The following is a 19,633-nucleotide window of genomic DNA, read 5'->3' on the forward strand; positions in this document are numbered from 1 at the left end:
AAAGAACAGATTGGAATAAAATAAACACTTAGCTAAGCACAAGATGAAGAGCAATAAGCAAATGACAATCATTTAACACAAACTATAGCAACAGCATCCACAAGCTAAGCAAGAACAAGGAGCAGAGACCGAAACACAAACCCATTTCAAAAACACAATCATATGCGAAAAATCAAGGGTAAAAGCACAAAATCAGGTAGAAAAGAGTGTAAAACAGAAAACTCATACCTGTAACTTGACGATTTTGAGCTACAAGAGTGCAACACAAGAGATTGGAAAAGGGAGCACGGAGTGTTTGGGAGGGAGAGAGTTTAGAGAGAAGATGAACAGTCACAAAAATTTGAGGGAAAAACTGAAAAAGTTTAAAAACTGCTCCTGTTTCTACAAAACACGTGATTTTCGCGACTGGATTAAGTCGCCACATAGTCGCCAGCTCAAGTCGCCAAAGCACTCAAGAACAAAATTTTGAAAAATTTTTCTAAGTGTTTTTCGCGACTGGAAGGTCTACCTGCGAGTGAGTCGCGAGCTGAGCCGCGAAAATCTCTGAGTGAACCTCGCGACTGGACCTTCCACTCGCGAACAAGTCGCCAAACATGACCAGCAAAGATGCGACTGAGGCTCGCGACTTGACATACCCGCGACTGAGCCGCCAAAACAGGGCAAAACTGTATTTTTGAAATTTTCAGATTTTTCCAACAAAACACTTTCCAAAAACACCTAAAACACTCAAAAATCTTTTTGTGCTTGAATTAACAAAGATTGAGCATGTGAAAACACATTTTATCAAGTACAATCACACAAATGAATATGGCATTTATTGAACATAAACTTGTGTGTTGTGTGTGGATATCAACAATGAGATAGTCCTTTGTCTAATGTGAAGCTTCAATGATCAATTCAACCAAGGCATACACAATTAGCACTAGATCATGTGACCAATCTCAATAATAGAAATATGAATATATGACCTCCCACACAACTTGATAACATAACTTGGAGCTTTTCATTTGACTCCACTTTCAATCATAACATTTGATCTTTTTGATCTTGTTGAGACAATCATCTCTCATTGTGAGAGGGATATGTAACATTTCTCTTTGAAGAACAGGCCTTTGGCCTTTTTGAATGAAATTTCACTTTTAATATAAGGTCGCTTACCCTTTTTCCTAGTCAAATACTAGAATGTGCGACAGGCTTTTGCAGCTCAATATCTCTTTTCATTTGGAGATTTACATTTGGTGAGCTCTTTTTAGCAAAACAAAATAAAAAGTGGGAAGATATATAGACACAAGTCTATGCATGTTTCAAGATCAACATAACCATTCACTAATCATTCATGACAAGTTTGAAGATCTATTTACAACAATCACAAAGATTTCAAGATTTTTCCCATAGTGATATAGGTGCATGAAGACAAGCAATGCTCGGAAATGCACAAAGCCATTAGCACAAAGGTACAAGGCAAAACGAGTTTTAAGACAAAACTCAACAAAGTTAATCAAGCTTTTTGATTTTCAAATTTTTTATGTAATTTTTGGATTTTTGACTCAAGAAACAAAAAGATTGATAAAACACAATTAAAAAATATTCACAAGAAGAATAATCAAACAACCAAGAACAAACACAACAAGCATACCAAACAAACATAGTCACAAAGCATAGGAAGTATTAATGCATGGACATGTTGCAATGCTTATGCATGAGTACCCCTTTTCACCCACACGTCACTTGCGTTTAGGGTGATTTCCTTAAAGGATTGGGTACGGGAGTTAGGGCTTTCAAACCTTCGTGAGAAGCTTTCCAAGCAGTTGGTGAATGCACCAATCATCTTCATCACGTTCATCATTCCGGGATCTCCATTTTGCTCTCTAGGTTGATCACCTGCCCAAGTTCTCCTATCAATTCTTGGTCCTCCTGACCTTTGAGAAGTTGCACTGTTCTTTGCTCTCAGCTTTTGGCAATTTGGTCGAGTGTGCCCTTGAAGTCCGCAATAATGGCACACATACATTCCTCTAGGACCTCTTTGTGGTCGTGGACGTGACTTGGCACGAGATTCAGACCTGCCCACAGACTGATTACGATGATTCAGCATCCGTTGGTCCACCACATTCTTCTTCTCCTCCACCTCGAGCTTCACACCAATAGGGTCAGCTACAACTGGATCTTTGGCCTTCACAAACTTCACTTCTTTAGTGACATTTCCAGATGAACTACTTCCCCCGGTATATCCCAGTCCGGATTTGTCTGAAAAGCTCTTTTGAGATGATATAACATCATCTAGCTTCTTGGTGGTGACCCTCACAAATAATATGGAGAGAAAATTTCCCTCCAAAATATTAGTATTTGTGGCAGCTATAACACATAATTGCAACAACTTTTCTTGTTGATCACAAATATTTTACATTTTACCAAGTATTTGAAAGGGCTTTATTTTGCCATCACAAATAAGATTTTTTTAGAGGGCTTTTTGGGTCCGTCAAAAATTCTTGGTCGCTAATAGGCATTTTTCTTGTAGTGATATATCTAAATTATCTATCTTATTTTTCCTTAAAGAAGAATCATTTATCTTGATAGTACTTGAATATATCATTATTTCTAGTGAGTATTCACCAAATGTATGATCTTACTATTCTGAATCCTATGATGTCAATTTTAACATACATAATTCTAGGATCAAACTCCAAATCATGAAAAATAGGTGGTTTATGGGGAGAGCAACAAAGGATCTTATTAACAAGTGTCCTAAGAGCATAGATTAAACGTTAATAAATGCTTAAATATGAGTTGTAATGTACAGTTTTTTTCAAAGAACAAAATACACTTGTTAATAATTCATTCGTTTGCAAGTACAAATTCATTGTGTTTATGTGTATTTTTCTTTTATATATTTACAATTTGACTTTTTTTTTTTTAAATGTACAAAAATACACTTTAATCACTACCTTGCCCATAGGTATTCGTTAAGAAAATATTAAATTTAAAATACTAGTAAGTATAGAATTTTTCACCAAGACATGACATGTTACCTTTGGTTGAAACCATGTTTTCTATTTGGATAATAATAAAGAGAAAATACATTTTTGGTCTCTAAATTTTAGTCTTGATTACTTTTAGTTCTTGAAGTTTGGAATGATTGTTTTTAGTTCCTGAAGTTTAGAATGATCATTTTTAGTTCCTAATGTCTCGAATGGAGTGATGAAATATTAATTTTTAATTTGGTCATTAATTTAAGAGATTGAAGATGGAACATTTTTTATTTTAGAGACTAATCTTTCATAGGCTAAATTTTAAGAATTGATAGTGGATTTAAGCCAATAAATAAGTAAACCTAACTCGGCTTTTGGCTTGCTAATTTATGGAGCTAGCGTCTCAATAGGATGCTATTGATTTATAGGGAAATTTTTTTCCGCATACAAGGGTATGTGGCAGCAAAAAAGAAAAATGGCAAGTATCTAAGTACTACCTAGTCATGTACATTGCACATGACCCTTGAACATATGTCCCTTTCTTTTTGCTACCACATACCCCTAAATGCAGCAATTGCTGCATATAAGTATGCAACAAAACCTTTTCCTAATTTACAAACTCATATCTTGCCCCTTTAGAAACTCATATTAATTTGGACATTTGTTGATTAGATTGCCTTGATACTCAATTCAAAGGTACGTCCCAAATACAAAAATTGCACTGTTTAATCCTAGTTCTTACTTTTTAGCATTGCAAAAAGCATAGGAGTCCAAAACTAATACATCTCTTTTTTGCAGATGACAAATTTCTCTTTTTCAAGGCATCATTAGACAAACGTCACGCTATCATACAGGTGCTCAAGGCCAATGAAGACAAACTAAGCCAAAAGCTCAACATGACTAAATCTGGCATTGTTTTCAAACTCAACACCCTATTGACTACACCAAAAGTAATCAAATACGCCTTGGGTAAACAACATGAGAAGTTCCTGGACTGACCTTTTTAGTCATACAAATGAACTTAAACAGTTTTGTAGATCCATTTATATAGGTTAAATACTACCTATATGCTTAAACCAATGTATAGAGAATAAATTCATCAAGAACAAATTCATCATAAGGTGTAAGAGATTTATGGATCAATCTTTACAATCCCAATCATTATTTTGAGATTCACATAATGAAAGTATTTTCCGTGTGGATATAGGATTGATATGGTATAGCTCAAGGTGTCTCTACAAGTTTGGATTGTTGAACATGATACTTTTGTAAATCTTGGTATATTCACCTAGCCTAGGAACCTTTCCAAAGATTTTGAGTTTCAAGTATTATAATAATTATATATGTAACAATATTTGTTTAAGGTAAGCAGTATTCCTACAACAACTTTTGATTCTTAAACTTCCTTATTTCTCATATGATAGATAAAAAATTAAGAGTAGAGTTGAAAAAATTAATTTATAGTTGTATATATGTTTAAGTGTATGTTAAACATAAATAGAACGAGAAAATGAAAAACATTGCTATAAGTGGTTCAATGGAATGGATTGATACCTTAATTCAATTCTACTATCGTTTAAAAAAAAATTATTAACATTTATTAACTATAAAGTAATTCATTAACAAATTATAAAATAGAGTAATGATAAAATTTTGAGATTAAGGATTTCTATTAAGATTTCTCACTCCCTCACTTAAAGAAAAGATGAAATCCAAATAAATTTTTTTTAAGATTAAGATTTCTATTCATATATCTTACTTTCCCTGTTTTATAAATAAATAAAAAAACATGAAATCCACATAAATCAATGTGGCATGGCTAAGATTGAAAAACAAGACCGAGGGTCATAAACCTATCAAACATCCCCTAATTGCTTTAAGTGATCCTAAAAATTCCACATTTAATATTGAGGGAGCAACTCTTGCAATGATGTCAATAATTAAAATGCTACTACTATGATAGCATTGATGTCTGTAATTAAAATGTTGTTTTTCCTACCTTTTTTTAATTTGACAACATACTTGACAAAGCCCCTATTATCAAAGATAAAATTGATATCACTATCTAGGTCAAGTGACCTAGTTGTTTGATCATCAAAATGGTCATGATTCCATAATAGAGAAAAGAAAATTAGTAAATACAAGATGCTATCTAATTTAATATTCACAAACATATGTTGTTTTTTGAAATAGAAATAAGAAACTATTAAAAAATTATTCAATCAATATTTGAATTAATTACGCTTTTTACAAGTCAAATATATTGAATATATATGTAAGAGACGTTTAACTAGGTTAATGATTTTATATAAAAATAATTTATAAAAAAAAAAAAAAAAAAAAAAAAAAAAAAAAAAACCTCTAAAAATGTATATAGCATTTAGAATAATTTTTTAAGATAACATTTAAATGAAACTAACAAGAACATAAACATAAACATAAATCCAAATCCCAAATACACACACCCAAATAGCTCTCTCAAAAATACAAACCAATAAATCAAAGGTTCACAAATAACAAATACAAAACAAAAACCAACAAAGCCACAACACTGCCAAGAGATCTCACAAATACTAATGCAAAACTCACATATCCCATAGAAGCGTTTATTTATGTGTAATTGGACTAAAACAAAAGGAGAGAAATAAGCTTTATTATAAGTACAATCTTTGCCATTCAAACCCAAAAAAAAAAAAAAAAAAAAGAGCCATATAAGTGTAACTATGATTTTAAGCTTTCAACTAACTTAATTATTGCACTGGGGTCTCTCTTCATTTTGATGGAACTCGTTCTGTATTTACTACCTATTGGACAATTAATAACATGTTTTGTCTCAAGTCTCTCTATTATGAGCATTCCATTGTATGTAAGCAAAGAATTGCTGCCAAATCAAAAGATGGTGTCATCATTTTTCTATTACGAGCATCCCACTATATTGCTACTACTCTTCTTACAATAATATGCCTATGGTCCTTTTTTTGGCTTTGGTCATTAGAAGAGAATTCCAAAGAGTTGATAGAACAGGTAACATATTAAACCTATTTTATTTAATTATAGGAACAGTTATTTATTTAGTTTTTTACGGAAAATTTTTTATTAAGAATTTATTAATGAGAAATGAAGAAGAATATGTTTCTTTTTTTCAAATAGAAATAAGAAACTATTAAAAAATTATTCTACCAATATTTGAATTAATTATGCTTTTTACAAGTCAAATATACCGAATATAAATGTAAGAGATGCTTAACTAGGTTCTTAATATCTAGTGTGCTTTTTATTATATAATAATTTTATATAATAAATAAATAAATAACCTCTAAAAAGGTTATATGTATACAGCATTTACAATTGTTTTCTACGATAACACTTAAATAAACTAACAATAACATAAACATAAACATAAATCCAAATACACCCAACTAGCACTCTCAACCATACAAAACAATGAATCAAAGGTTCACAAATACCAAATACAAAACCACGACACTACCAAGAGATCTCACAAATACTAATGCCACCACTCACAAATATCAAAAAACTAAACCACATCACCTCTCTTATTTTATTAGCCACAGCACCAAGGGAGAAAGCCTCTTTCACAAATTAAATTTTTTGCAATGAACTCTTAGACTTATTTAGGGGACTTAAGTCAGTTTCCAAATTGTTTAAGGAGAAGGAATTTTGTTTTGCATATAACAAAATTTGAAAACAAGCCAAATACTTGCACATCATTCCAAGCAAAACAATATATAGTCGGCCAAATCCAATAAAGATACACATATAGTTGGAGCTTTAAAAAAAAAAACAAATTTCTACTTCTATTCCAAGTAGAATTCCAAATCAAGTAGAAGACAAGACTTATATTGCTCTAAGTAGTAATATTGTTTGGTTTTTATATTCCAACTTTAAACAACAGTTTCCCAAAAGAATAAAACTCATTTCTCATCCAAATCCAACAAGGATTCAAACTCCAAATTCAAGCTAGATTTCTAGATCCATTTAGATAGGTTACATACTTAAAAAACTAATGCATGTAGAATAAATTTATCATAAGATGTAAGAGATTTATGGATTGAATTTTACAATCCCAATCATTATTTTGAGATTCACATATCCCATGGAAACCTTTATTTATGTTTAATTGGACTAAAACAAAAGGAGAGGAATAAGGTTTATTATGAGTACAATCTTTGGCGCCATTCAAAAAAAAAAAAAAAAACAAATTTGAGTACAAGCCTTGCAAAATAAGTATCCCAAATCACTTCTCTTCATCCACTAGTGTGAAAGAGGCGGGATGCTTTGTTCATTCCTAAAGAAATTAGTGGGATCAAATACAGTCTTCACATGCACCAGCCTTTTGAAGTTGTTCCTAAAATATTTAGTACCCCATATGCTTGCCTGTCTATAACTTGTGTTACCTTCATTATTTGCACCTATGTCAAGGTCTCTATAATTTATATATGCTTCTCTAGGAGACTTGGAAACATAGGGAGCCATATAAGCGTAAAGTCTTCTAATCCAATTAACATGCCTTTCAGTTGCCTCAGTACCTTCTTCTGCCCAATACACCAAGTATTGAATTTTGTAGATGTTGCCAGCTCTATGTGGAAAAGGAATTGCAGACTCTGAAATTTCACTCATTCTCCCCCCATATGGACTTAGGATCAATACAGCTGACTCTGCCTCTTTCTCATAAAATCTTTGCCAAATCCCTTCCAACCCAGCTTCAGGAATAGGATTCTCCACATAGTCTGATTTTGCTTTATAAGAGATAACTGTCAGAGTCCTATTTAGCAAAACATCTAGGGATTGTCCACTTGGGAATCCAGCAAAGTAAAGGATAGATTGAATCCAACTCATTTCTGTACAATCTTCACTCACCAAACCCAGCTCAGGAAAGCTCTCTTGCATCAATGGAAGGAGCTTATCCTTCCCTCCAAGGTACAAGGAATTGAACGCAGCTTCTACCGTCTTCTTCCCTTCTTGGCTGGAATTTGCGCCTGTTAAGAGAACACGAATGAATAGGTCTTTATCAAACTTGTCTGCAACATACTGCCACCGATGCAGAATTTTGGTTGCATTTTGTTCCAAGTTCTTATTGACTGTGAACACAGTCACAGTTGATGGAACAGGAACCAACTTGATTTTCCATGCAACAATGACTCCAAAGCTAGCCCCTCCTCCTCCTCGAATGGCCCAAAACAGATCTTCTCCCATTGCTTTTCTGTCAAGGAATCTACCCTTAACATCAATCAAGTGTGCATCAATAACATTATCAGCAGCAAGGCCATATTTTCTCAAAATTGTGCCATACCCTCCCCCACTGAAGTGTCCACCAACACCTATTGTAGGGCAAACTCCAGCTGGAAAGCCAAGAGTTTTGCTTTGCTCAGCAATCTCGTAGTATAATTCACCGAGGGTTGCACCAGATTGTACCCAGGCAAAGCTATTTTCTACATCAACAGAGATGTTTCGAAGATTTATCATATCAAGTATGACAAATAGTACAGGAGAAACATAAGAAAGACCCTCGTAATCATGTCCACCACTTCTAACTCTGACTTGCATTCCATGTATTTGGGCACAACTAAGGATTTCTTGAATTTGTGAAACACCCAATGGTGTAACAATGACTAGGGGTTTCGGGGTGGAAGGTGTTGAGAATCTCATGTTTCTGATGGAGGATTCCAAGACAGATGAATACGATGAGTTGGAGGGGGTGTAAATGACTTTAGAAATACTGTCATTTCCGGAATGAAGGGTCAGGCACTGAAGAAAGTTTTCATGAGTATGAGCTGAAGTCGCCAACAAAAATGAGAAAAGAAGAGCAAAACCAAATAAAGAAACTGGTAACTTCATTTGTGCTTGTTGGTGATTAAAACTGGAGGAGAGCTTCCCTATTTATAGCGTTTAGTAGCTTGAAGAGCATTCCAACTTGAAGATTTGAAGTCCTCCTCTGAATATGAAATAAAATCAAAACGTCAAGAAGGAAAAGCCAACTTGCATGGCATCTGACCCTAGAACATTGACCATCCTTTTTTCTTTCTCAATCTTTTTTATGATCACATTTGGGATGGATTTTGTGACTTGTTAGATCAATTTACAATTTCTTTTTTTAGTGTATCAATTTACAAGTTTTAGAATATTATTTGGGTTTATTCACATTGACGACAGAAATTTTCTTTCATGAAAGTCGGATTAAAATCCATTTATTATGAAAATTTAGCTATTCATGAGTTTAAAGGGAGATCCTAATAGTTCGGACTTCACAAACGTAATATGTGTTACTATTACTATTAACTGATCTTGATCACCAATATAAAATAAAAAAATTTAATAAAAACTATTAACCGATCTTGATTTTGCCTTCATGTACTAGGGATGCAGCCACCATTGAACTAGGGGGGCAATGGCCCCCTCTAATTTTTTTTTTTTTTTAAATTACTATATATATGTGTACCAATTTAACAATTTTATTCTATAAAATTACATTCTGTTTTCCTTAAATAATATTGTAGGGTCACGCTCCGCGACGAACCGCAGTAGTGTTGGGTTCGCACGTGAATGGGCCCAAACAATATTATTTGTAGAGAGTGGATTCGAAAGGCTAGGCCTTAGTTACACTGCGGTGGTTTTGGTGGTGTTCATATGTGATTGAAGTGCTTTCACCCTTGGAGTCTTTCTCCTGGAGGTGGACTGGAAGCCCTTCTTTTTTGGCCAGTCTTCCCAGCCCCCTTTCTCCAGATTACTTATTTTTTCTTTTATACTAGCCTGCGTTCACTTTCCTTCGTCCACGTGTAGGGTCAACCTTTCCAAGACTGATACTTGTCCCATCAGTCCAAGTCCAAAGTTGTTGGGAGAGGTTGATAAAGCTGAAAGGATAAGGCTCTGTTAGGCGCAGAGCTATGCATGGGGAAGGTAGTAAGGGCAGCCTTTCCTAGATATTTTAGATTTCCTTTCAAGTATGTCCCTTTACCGTTTTTCCCCTCCTCTTTGTGGATCTTTGGGTCAGCCGAGGACTGCACTGTCCTCGGCTGCTTCTCCGGGCCAATTGGGCCTTATTATTCTTGAGCTCGGGCCATGACCTTTTTCGGCTTAGGTCTTTGGACTCCCCATCAGCAAGTGGGCCTGGCCCATCAATTATTGGGCCCCACAATAGCCCCTCAAAACCCTGCTGTCCGATATCCTGGTTGGAGAAGAGGGTTTTGATAATACCGAGCATTTATTACGACTCATTTAATTCAGCCCTTGACTAACGCTGGCGACTCTTCATCTGCCCAGGGAATGTACCGGTCTGCAAGAGATTCCCCTTAATTTGCGCATGATGCTCTTATGCCGTTTGGTTATCCGAAGCGCGTCTTTAATATCTTCCTTTTACGAGACTTCCCAGATTCAACGGTTTTTGATGGTGTGGGGGAATGAAACGAACGCATTCATGTTTGCAAATTTCCTTGGAGATCTGAACACATTAAGTACTCTCCTCTTCGTCCCCTATATAAAGAGAAGAAACAAGAGTTGTTTCTCCCACAGATGAATCCCTTTAAACCCACCAAAATTTGAAAACCTCAGATTCCTTCCTGAGTTTACTTTTACTCTCCGGTCATACTTTAACCTGAAATATATTCTCCATAGAGATAAGCAATGAAAAAACCATTCCCCTCCCAAAAACACCGTGCTCTAATGAAACTCGAAATGGCTCGGTCAGGATAAGGATGGCGGAGACTCAAAATTTGTCTCGCCTTTCTTTCAGCCAAAATCCGAAGCAGGGACTCGTCACGTCATACTTTCGGTGTGACTGAGCCGAGGACACACATCGTCATTACTACCCGCTCTCTCATGAGCATACCTAATATGGCCCCAGTGTGTTAGGAGTCAGGATTGGGGCAGGGACTAAGTGCCCCTGCTTCTTCCTCTCTTCGTTCACCGGCGCCTCCTTCTGCCTCTCTTTCTTCCTTCTCATCTTTTCCCTCTTCTTCTCCTCCTTCTTTTACTCATGTCCTCCATCTTCCTCATTCATCTCCTCCATCTTCTGCTCATGTCCTCCATCTTCCTCATTCATCTCCTCCATCTTCTTCTTCCTTGTCCTTCATTTTCTTCTTCCTTCTCCTTCAACTTTTCCTAAAGAAAGTTCTTCTCTCAATATGAGCAATGCTGAGGCAGAGATTGGAGAGGCTTTGAAGACGAGTTTAAAAGACACCTGACTGTTTACTTATCTGTATTGCAAATATTATTGTTGATTCGGCAGTTTACCTTTTGTATAGGCTTGCTTAAGCCCCTCTTTGTACGTTGTAATAGTTTTTCATATTAATAAAAATTGTTGTTAATTTACCTCGCATGTTTTGTTTCAATGTTTTTACTAGTTTACAAGCGCTGCTCGGCACAATAATATAGCATTTGAATCAATGACAACTAAGGCCGAAATACTTTCTAATAAAAAGATGTCACCATAACTTTAATAGCATTATTTAACACAGCAATGCCTAACTGTGAATAACGATACTTACCCAAAACAATGCCGACATTAGAACTGGATACTCTATGCGGTGTAGGATATAATCATCCGAAGACATATTTCCCGCAAGAATGAACAACCCCCGTAGGCTACCAAATAGTGGGGTGTCTCGCCATCATCCTAACACTTTTATCGGCCTCAACATTTCAAAGTATTTGAGCCGAGGGCTTTCCCCATTCGATTAGTGGGCGTCCCAATAGGTTTGAGTCCGAGGACTTCACAACGCCTTGGTTCTGTCTAAAACCTAGTTTTGTCACCCAGGTAGTTGGTTTCCCCGTAGACTTGAGTCCGAGGACCTCACAACGCCTTGGTTCTGTCCAAAACCTAGTTTTGTCAACTAGGTAGTTGGTTTCCCCGTAGGCTTGAGTCCGAAGACTGTAGTTCAGTTTCTCCCTTTCCTTAGGTATTTCGCGAGGTGCCGAGCAGGAGGTTGTCCTCGGCGACGGTTATTCCTCAGCGTGGGCCATTGTCCTTGGGCCCCCATGCAGAACGGGCCTAGGCCGCGAATTCACTAGGTCCACGACTTAAAGGGTATGTATGTAGTTTTTGGTCACGCAGTACTTTTTGGCGTCCCAATGTTCGAGGTGCACCTTCCCGAGACTCCTTTAATCCCATGGTTGCAAGTAGCGTTGGAGATTGAACCAGAGCCATCTTGTCTGTAGTGTTCCTTGGGACGCTGCGCGAATTAAATGCCACCACCTTATCTCTTTAAATAAATAGGAGAGAAAGTTGCTTCACCTACGCACCAATTCTTCAGTTTCCTCCCAAATCACAACTCCCATATCCAGTGATATCCCCCCTTAGCATAGCATGTTTGAGGCGAGGGTTGGGGAGAAGAAACTCTCTCCGCCACAGAGGCACCGTGTCCTCCTGAGACTCAGAATAATGAGGTACGGGCAAAGGAAGCATAAATTTAAGAGAATACTCCACTTCGACAGAGGGGAAAGGGTGTTTCTCCCTCTTCTAGTCAAAATCCGAAGCAGGTTCTGTTCATGCCAGAATTTTGGTGTGTCAGAAGAAAGATTCTCCGCCATCAGCGTCTTTGCCCTGTCGCAGGCAAATTTTTGGTGAAGGCTTCTCAACTTCCGGCTCCCTTCACCTTTCCTTCAGCGGTGTGAGGCTCAAGTTGGGTTTTCTCTCTGCACCTTTTCTTCGACGGTGCAAGCCCTAAGCTGGATTCTTTTACTGCCTGAACTATGGGCATGTAAAAGCATTGAAGAAGAGCAAGGTCTTGAGGCAGTAGCCAACCTCTATTCTTTGTTGCCTCCTCGGTTTTATCTTATTCTCTTGTATATTTCTTTTCAATTACGTAGTGAGCTCTGACATAAGCTGATTCCAGCTTTTCAATGTATGCTGTACTATTTTCTTTGTTTTAGTAAAAAGGGAAATTTATTTACTTGTTTTGAATACCGTTCTTTTGGCAACACCACTTTGTGAATGGGTGTGCTCCATGTGTTTGTTTCTTCTCGGCGATATTTAAAGCAAGAACCCGCGAAATACAATCCAACTAATCCTAATCTGCCGACAATACCAGGCACAATAATAACAATTCATAGTAAGTTGAACTTAGGAAACTAACCGAGATAATGGTTGAACGTTCTGCAATAAGTGCGAGAATACTGTCTGAGAACGACAAATTCTAAATAATTCATCCAAGGGGATGACCGAGCATTGGATGACTTCGCTTATGCTTTTGGAAACATGTTGCCCCATTCCGTACTAGTCCCTTTGGTGTTGAGGATCCGAGGGCAAACTAGAGAATCCATGTAGTTCAGGAATTAACCCAATTGTTAATGGAGAGTTTTCCTCGGGGAGATTCTAAGGTCCACGTAACGTACTTTTTCCCTTTAAACTGTTGGTTTCCCCAGAGGCTTGGGTCCGAAGACCATACAAAGCCATGGTTCTGTCCAAAATTCGTGTTCTCTTTGTAAGTAGTTGGTTTCCCCAGAGGCTTGGGTCCGAAGACCATACAAGGCCTTGGTTCTGTCCAAAACTTGTATTCTCTTTGTAAGTAGTTAGTTTCCCCAGAGGCTTGGGTCCGAGGACCATACAAGGCCTTGGTTCTGTCCAAAACTTGTATTCTCTTTGTAAGTAGTTGGTTTCCCCAGAGGCTTGGGTCCGAGGACCATACAAGGCCTTGGTTCTGTCCAAAACTTGTATTTTTCTTGTAAGTAGTTGGTTTCCCCAGAGGCTTGGGTCCGAGGACCATACAAAGCCTTGGTTCTGTCCAAAACTTGTATTCTCTTTGTAAGTAGTTGGTTTCCCCAGAGGCTTGGGTCCGAGGACCATACAAGGCCTTGGTTCTGTCCAAAACTTGTATTTTTCTTGTAAGTAGTTGGTTTCCCTAGAGGCTTGGGTCCGAGGACCATACAAGACCTTGGTTCAGTCCAAAACTTGTATTTTTCTTGTAAGTAGTTGGTTTCCCCAGAGGCTTGGGTCCGAGGACCATACAAGGCCTTGGTTCTGTCCAAAACTTGTATTTTTCTTGTAAGTAGTTGGTTTCCCTAGAGGCTTGGGTCCGAGGACCATACAAGGCCTTGGTTCTGTCCAAAACTTGTATTCTCTTTGTAAGTAGTTGGTTTCCCCAGAGGCTTGGGTCCGAGGACCATACAAGGCCTTGGTTCTGTCCAAAACTTGTATTTTTCTTGTAAGTAGTTGGTTTCCTCAGAGGCTTGGGTCCGAGGACCATACAAGGCCTTGGTTCTGTCCAAAACTTGTATTCTCTTTGTAAGTAGTTGGTTTCCCCAGAGGCTTGGGTCCGAGGACCATACAAGGCCTTGGTTCTGTCCAAAACTTGTATTCTCTTTGTAAGTAGTTGGTTTCCCCAGAGGCTTGGGTCCGAGGACCATACAAGGCCTTGGTTCTGTCCAAAACTTGTATTTTTCTTGTAAGTAGTTGGTTTCCCCAGAGGCTTGGGTCCGAGGACCATACAAGGCCTTGGTTCTGTCCAAAACTTGTATTCTCTTTATAAGTAGTTGGTTTCCCCAGAGGCTTGGGTCCGAGGACCATACAAGGCCTTGGTTCTGTCCAAAACTTGTATTCTCTTTGTAAGTAGTTGGTTTCCCCAGAGGCTTGGGTCCGAGGACCATACAAGGCCTTGGTTCTGTCCAAAACTTGTATTTTTCTTGTAAGTAGTTGGTTTCCCCAGAGGCTTGGGTCCGAGGACCATACAAGGCCTTGGTTCTGTCCAAAACTTGTATTCTCTTTGTAAGTAGTTGGTTTCCCCAGAGGCTTGGGTCCGAGGACCATACAAGGCCTTGGTTCTGTCCAAAACTTGTATTCTCTTTGTAAGTAGTTGGTTTCCCCAGAGGCTTGGGTCCGAGGACCATACAAGGCCTTGATTCTGTCCAAAACTTGTATTTTTCTTGTAAGTAGTTGGTTTCCCTAGAGGCTTGGGTCCGAGGACCATACAAGGCCTTGGTTCTGTCCAAAACTTGTATTTTTCTTGTAAGTAGTTGGTTTCCCCAGAGGCTTGGGTCCGAGGACCATACAAGGCCTTGGTTCTATCCAAAACTTGTATTTTTCTTGTAAGTAGTTGGTTTCCCCAGAGGCTTGGGTCCGAGGACCATACAAGGTCTTGGTTCTGTCCAAAACTTGTATTTTTCTTGTAAGTAGTTGGTTTCCCCAGAGGCTTGGGTCTGAGGATCATACAAGGACTTGGTTCTGTCCAAAACTTGTATTCTTCTTTATTTATTTATTTTCCGAAGGTTAGCTCCTCGAACAAGGTGGGGGAAGCTAGCCTGATGTTTGAAGCCCCTAGACTTGTCCATGCCATTGACACTGCGAGGCGTAGTCCCTAGTGGGAACTTATGTTGGCATAACAACACTGTGTCGCCGGTCATAAAGCCATCCTCATAGACCCTTGTTCGACAGAAGCTCAGCTTCACCACCGCTCGAGCTAACGCACAAGCCTTTCCCACAGACGGCGCCAATTGTAGGGTCACGCTCCGCGACGAACCGCAGTAGTGCTGGATTCGTACGTGAATGGGCCCAAACAATATCATTTGTAGAGAGTCGATTCGAAAGGCTAGGCCTTAGTTACCCTGCGGTGGTTTTGGTGGTGTTCATATGTGATTGAAGTGCTTTCACCCTTGGAGTCTTTCTCCTGGAGGTGGACTGGAAGCCCTTCTTTTTTGACCAGTCTTCCCAGCCCCCTTTCTCCAGATTACTTATTTTTTCTTTTATACTAGCCTGCGTTCACTTTCCTTCGTCAACGTGTAGGGTCAACCTTTCCAAGACTGATACTTGTCCCATCAGTCCAAGTCCAAAGTTGTTGGGAGTGGTTGATAAAGCTGAAAGGATAAGGCTCTGTTAGGTGCAGAGCTATGCATGGGGAAGGTAGTAAGGGCAGCCTTTCCTAGATATTTTAGATTTCCTTTCAAGTATGTCCATTTACCGTTTTGCCCCTCCTCTTTGTGGATCTTTGGGTCAGCCAAGGACTGCACTGTCCTCGGCTGCTTCTCCGGCCCAATTGGGCTTTATTATTCTTGAGCTCGGGCCATGACCTTTTTCGGCTTAGGTCTTTGGACTCCCCATCAGCAAGTGAGCCTGGCCCATCAATTATTGGGCCCCACAAATATCATTAATTCTTTTAAGAATAATGTTAGACTGTCAAACTTTTTTTCAATATTTTTACAAACTGTTTTAGTAGCAAATTCTTATTGGTTTGCACATGACACCACCACTCACAATATTATTTTACTTACTAGTAACCACTTATCACATCAATAATTTATTAAAAAGTTTGTAACTCTAGTATTTTCCTCATTTTAGGGACTATAAAAAAATTTATAAATCCAATATCTAAAACAAAATATACAAATCCAAAAAAACAAAACAAAACAAGACAAAAAAAAAAAACTAAACTCAATTAACTAAATTTATTTAAAATAAACAACCCAGCCCATTAAAAAATTCTTTAAAAAAAAATTGTTCTTACCCAAAAAATAAATTAAAAAAAAAAAAAATCTCAGCAGCTATATAGTAGCCGCACACAGACAATAGCAAAGTTGTATATCTTGCAAGTGGGTTTATTGAAATAGTTTATAAACTAGAATCTATGGATGATAATCGTAGTCATAGTCGGGATTAGCCTACTATTTGCTCCAATTCTTTCAATATTGATACTTAGCATTTGGCGAGTTCTAAAGATATTATATTTTTGTTGAACTATGTTATTTTATTTTTGTTAAACTATGTTATTTTGAATTTGGGTTGAAGTGTATACACTTATTTTGGAGTGTAAAGAACGTATTTCTAGATGAATGTTATATTTTTGTTGAACTATATTATTTTGAATGTGAGTTGAAAACTTGAAGTGTATGCACTGCTTTTGGAATGTAAAAAAATTATTTCTAGATGAATGTTATATTTAATATTATGCAGATTTAAATAGGTTATGTTATATTCGTGTCAACCCAACACGACTCATTTATTAAGTGAGTCAAGTGGGTTGAGTCAGGTTAACTCGCCTTATTAATAAATCGAGTTAGAGTTGAAGGATTATGACACGATTATTAAATAGAACGGGTTAGGGTTGAGCCATTTAGTCGAATACTCCTACCTCAACACGACACGAACCCGACACGCTAACCCGAATTGACACTCCTATCTTTGATTATGTGATTTAAAAAATTACATGTTCTCACTGTTGTTTTGAATATATATATATATAAATATATATATATATATATATATCATTATATATATTAAAAAAATTACATTTTATATATATCATTATCTTTTTTAACGTTATTTTATGATTTTATCTAGTCAACGGTTTGTAGTTTTGAAATATCATACATATATATGGATTAGATGCTTTTATATATATGGAAAGGAAAAGTCCGGAGACACAAGCTGTTTTTTTTTTTTTTTTTCAAATATATTGTGATGGCAGATGGGTGTCAGAATGAGGTGAGTTTGTAGGGAAGTATGTAAAATTTTTTGAGGGACATTTTGTGTGCAAAAGAATTAATTGATCTATTCTAGAACTGTTCCATATATGAAACGAAAATTCAAAACCACTGATCGTTGACAAGAAAACGGTAAGCAGTTTGGAAATGCCATCCCATATATGTAAATGTTCAATAAATGAGGCGGCTATAAACTATTCTTCTTACGTGAGCCTCTTTTTCTCCAAATCTAAAAGAAAATTAAAGTCAGAAAATAGATAAGTCAACCATTTTCTTTTTCTTTAATTTTTTGGCTTGGTACTATATAGAAATATGAATTATACATAAATTTTTCTGAGTTATTCAAAGTTGTCGTCATTTTTTTTTCCCTCTTAACACACCTAGCTTTAAAGCTTTCTTACATTTGTTTTAAAGCTTTCTTACATTTGTATTAAATTTTCAAATGATGATCTATACGGATTCTCAAAAAAAAAAAAAAAATTGACGATCTCTACATGACAAAGAAAGGGCATATATAGTTTCTGTAAGATCTTTTGTAGCAAATCCATTACTTCTTCAAAATAAATCCCTACCCACAGATAGAGCCAGAATTTTCACTGAGGGGCCGAAGTATGAATGAAAAAACTGTTCATGAAAATTCAAACCAGCATCGAAAGTTGCAAAAATTATTATTGCTTAGACTATTTATTGTTGTTAAGCTCAAATATTGTTGCTAGCTAAGTAAAATAGAATACAAGAAAAAAAAATACAAAGTCAAAATTAAAAAAATTAAAAATAAAAAAATAAAAAACTATTAATTTTCTTTTGAGCAAACAAAAAAAAAAAAAAAAAACCATTAATTTGAGGACAATTAGACAAACAAAAAACACCTAAAGTTTTAAGCTACTGTTAAAATAGTAAGTTTACAATCTATCAGTAATCGCTAATTATAAATTTATGAGTTCTCATAATCTCATTACGTGATCTATCAATAATCACTAATTATAAATTTATTAGTTCTCATAATCTCATTACGTGACATTAACTAATTGTTTCTATAAGTAACTTGAAAGTTCACTTGGTGTGTAAAACACTAGTCACTAGTGAATGTTTAGACTCCCAGTTACAAAATTACCAATACAAAGCTTATATTCAAACAATTGATGTGTAGAATGATAAATATAAGCAATACCCAAATTGGCAAAACACGCTAAATCATAATTAATCACAAACACAATAGCAATTAAAAGGGATGGAGTAGGGAAGAGAAAAGCAAACACAAAGATAACCCCAATACGTGTTATCGAAGAGGAAACTGAAGAACCCGGCGAAAAACCTCTCCGCTGCCCTCCAAGTGGTAAAATGATCCACTAGAAAATTAGTTGGGATACATGAATAGCAATAGACCCTCCAAGGCTAATCTACCCGATGTACCTAAGCTCTCCAAACTTCTTGCTCTAACAAGGTTAAGCCTAACCGTGTCTTTCCTAACTTTCTGGATCCCGTAATAAGCTCCATATTGCATCCGCCATCCTTGGCATCTTCCAATGCTTCCCAAAGCTCCAAAAATACTCTCAGCACTCTAAATGGGTGTGGGTTGTGTTTGGATACAAATCTCCTCTCAATGAGTATAACAATGGGAGAGGGAAGGAGAAGAGACTACAAAGATTTCTCTCTAAGAATGAATAGCTTTCTCCATAATAAGGTGGGTGTGTTGTAGAAACATTTCTTAGGGTTTTTCTCTCAATAAGCTCCTTACCATTTCTGTGGGTAATGAGGGTATATATAGTATGTGTGAGGAGAATACAAAAGGTCATGTGTTTCAGCAAAACAAAGGCATCTTGCAGCTCACTTGTGACTGGTGCAAGTGGCGACCTGAGTCATGAGTTAGCCAATTGACATATTGTACTCTTTGGACAACTGGCTTGACTCTTCACCTTCCTGCATGTGCTTCTCATGTGACCTTTAGTTGTCTTGATCAAATCTTCATCAGTTAATACTAAACTCATTACAAATAAATCCCACAAAAATATAACGAAATAAATTTACACAATTACAACACTTTTTGTCATGGAATAAGCCAACACTAATGTTATGAGAAAAATCATAACATAACTTATCATGAGCTAATAAGCAATCAACAATGTGGGGTGCTAAGTATAAGTGTTTGTAGAGTGTAGGGGGTAAGGACTGGGTTTCAAGTCTCCAAGAGGGAGACTTATACACATATACCCTTAAATTTAGTTAGAATAGAATTTATA

The 19,633-nt window shown here is 36.8% G+C and overlaps 1 protein-coding gene across 2 annotated transcripts in view; it reads right to left on the minus strand.

Moving 5' to 3' along the window:
- LOC126726769 (tetrahydroberberine oxidase-like) overlaps positions 1 to 19,633 on the minus strand; it is a 66,548-nt gene that overhangs the window by 25,910 nt on the left and 21,005 nt on the right. Inside the window, exon 2 of one of the 2 annotated variants that reach the window (XM_050432117.1) lies at positions 6,990 to 8,620. The exons of the other annotated variant lie outside the window; for it this stretch is intronic. Coding sequence (XP_050288074.1) covers positions 7,242 to 8,620 — 1,379 coding nt within the window. The 3' untranslated portion in view covers positions 6,990 to 7,241. Of the gene's footprint in view, positions 1 to 6,989; positions 8,621 to 19,633 lie in introns of those variants that run through there. 2 annotated transcript variants of the gene reach the window in all.

Source organism: Quercus robur, chromosome 5 (genome assembly GCF_932294415.1).
Source record: "Quercus robur chromosome 5, dhQueRobu3.1, whole genome shotgun sequence".
In the NCBI taxonomy this organism is placed as follows: Eukaryota; Viridiplantae; Streptophyta; class Magnoliopsida; order Fagales; family Fagaceae; genus Quercus; species Quercus robur.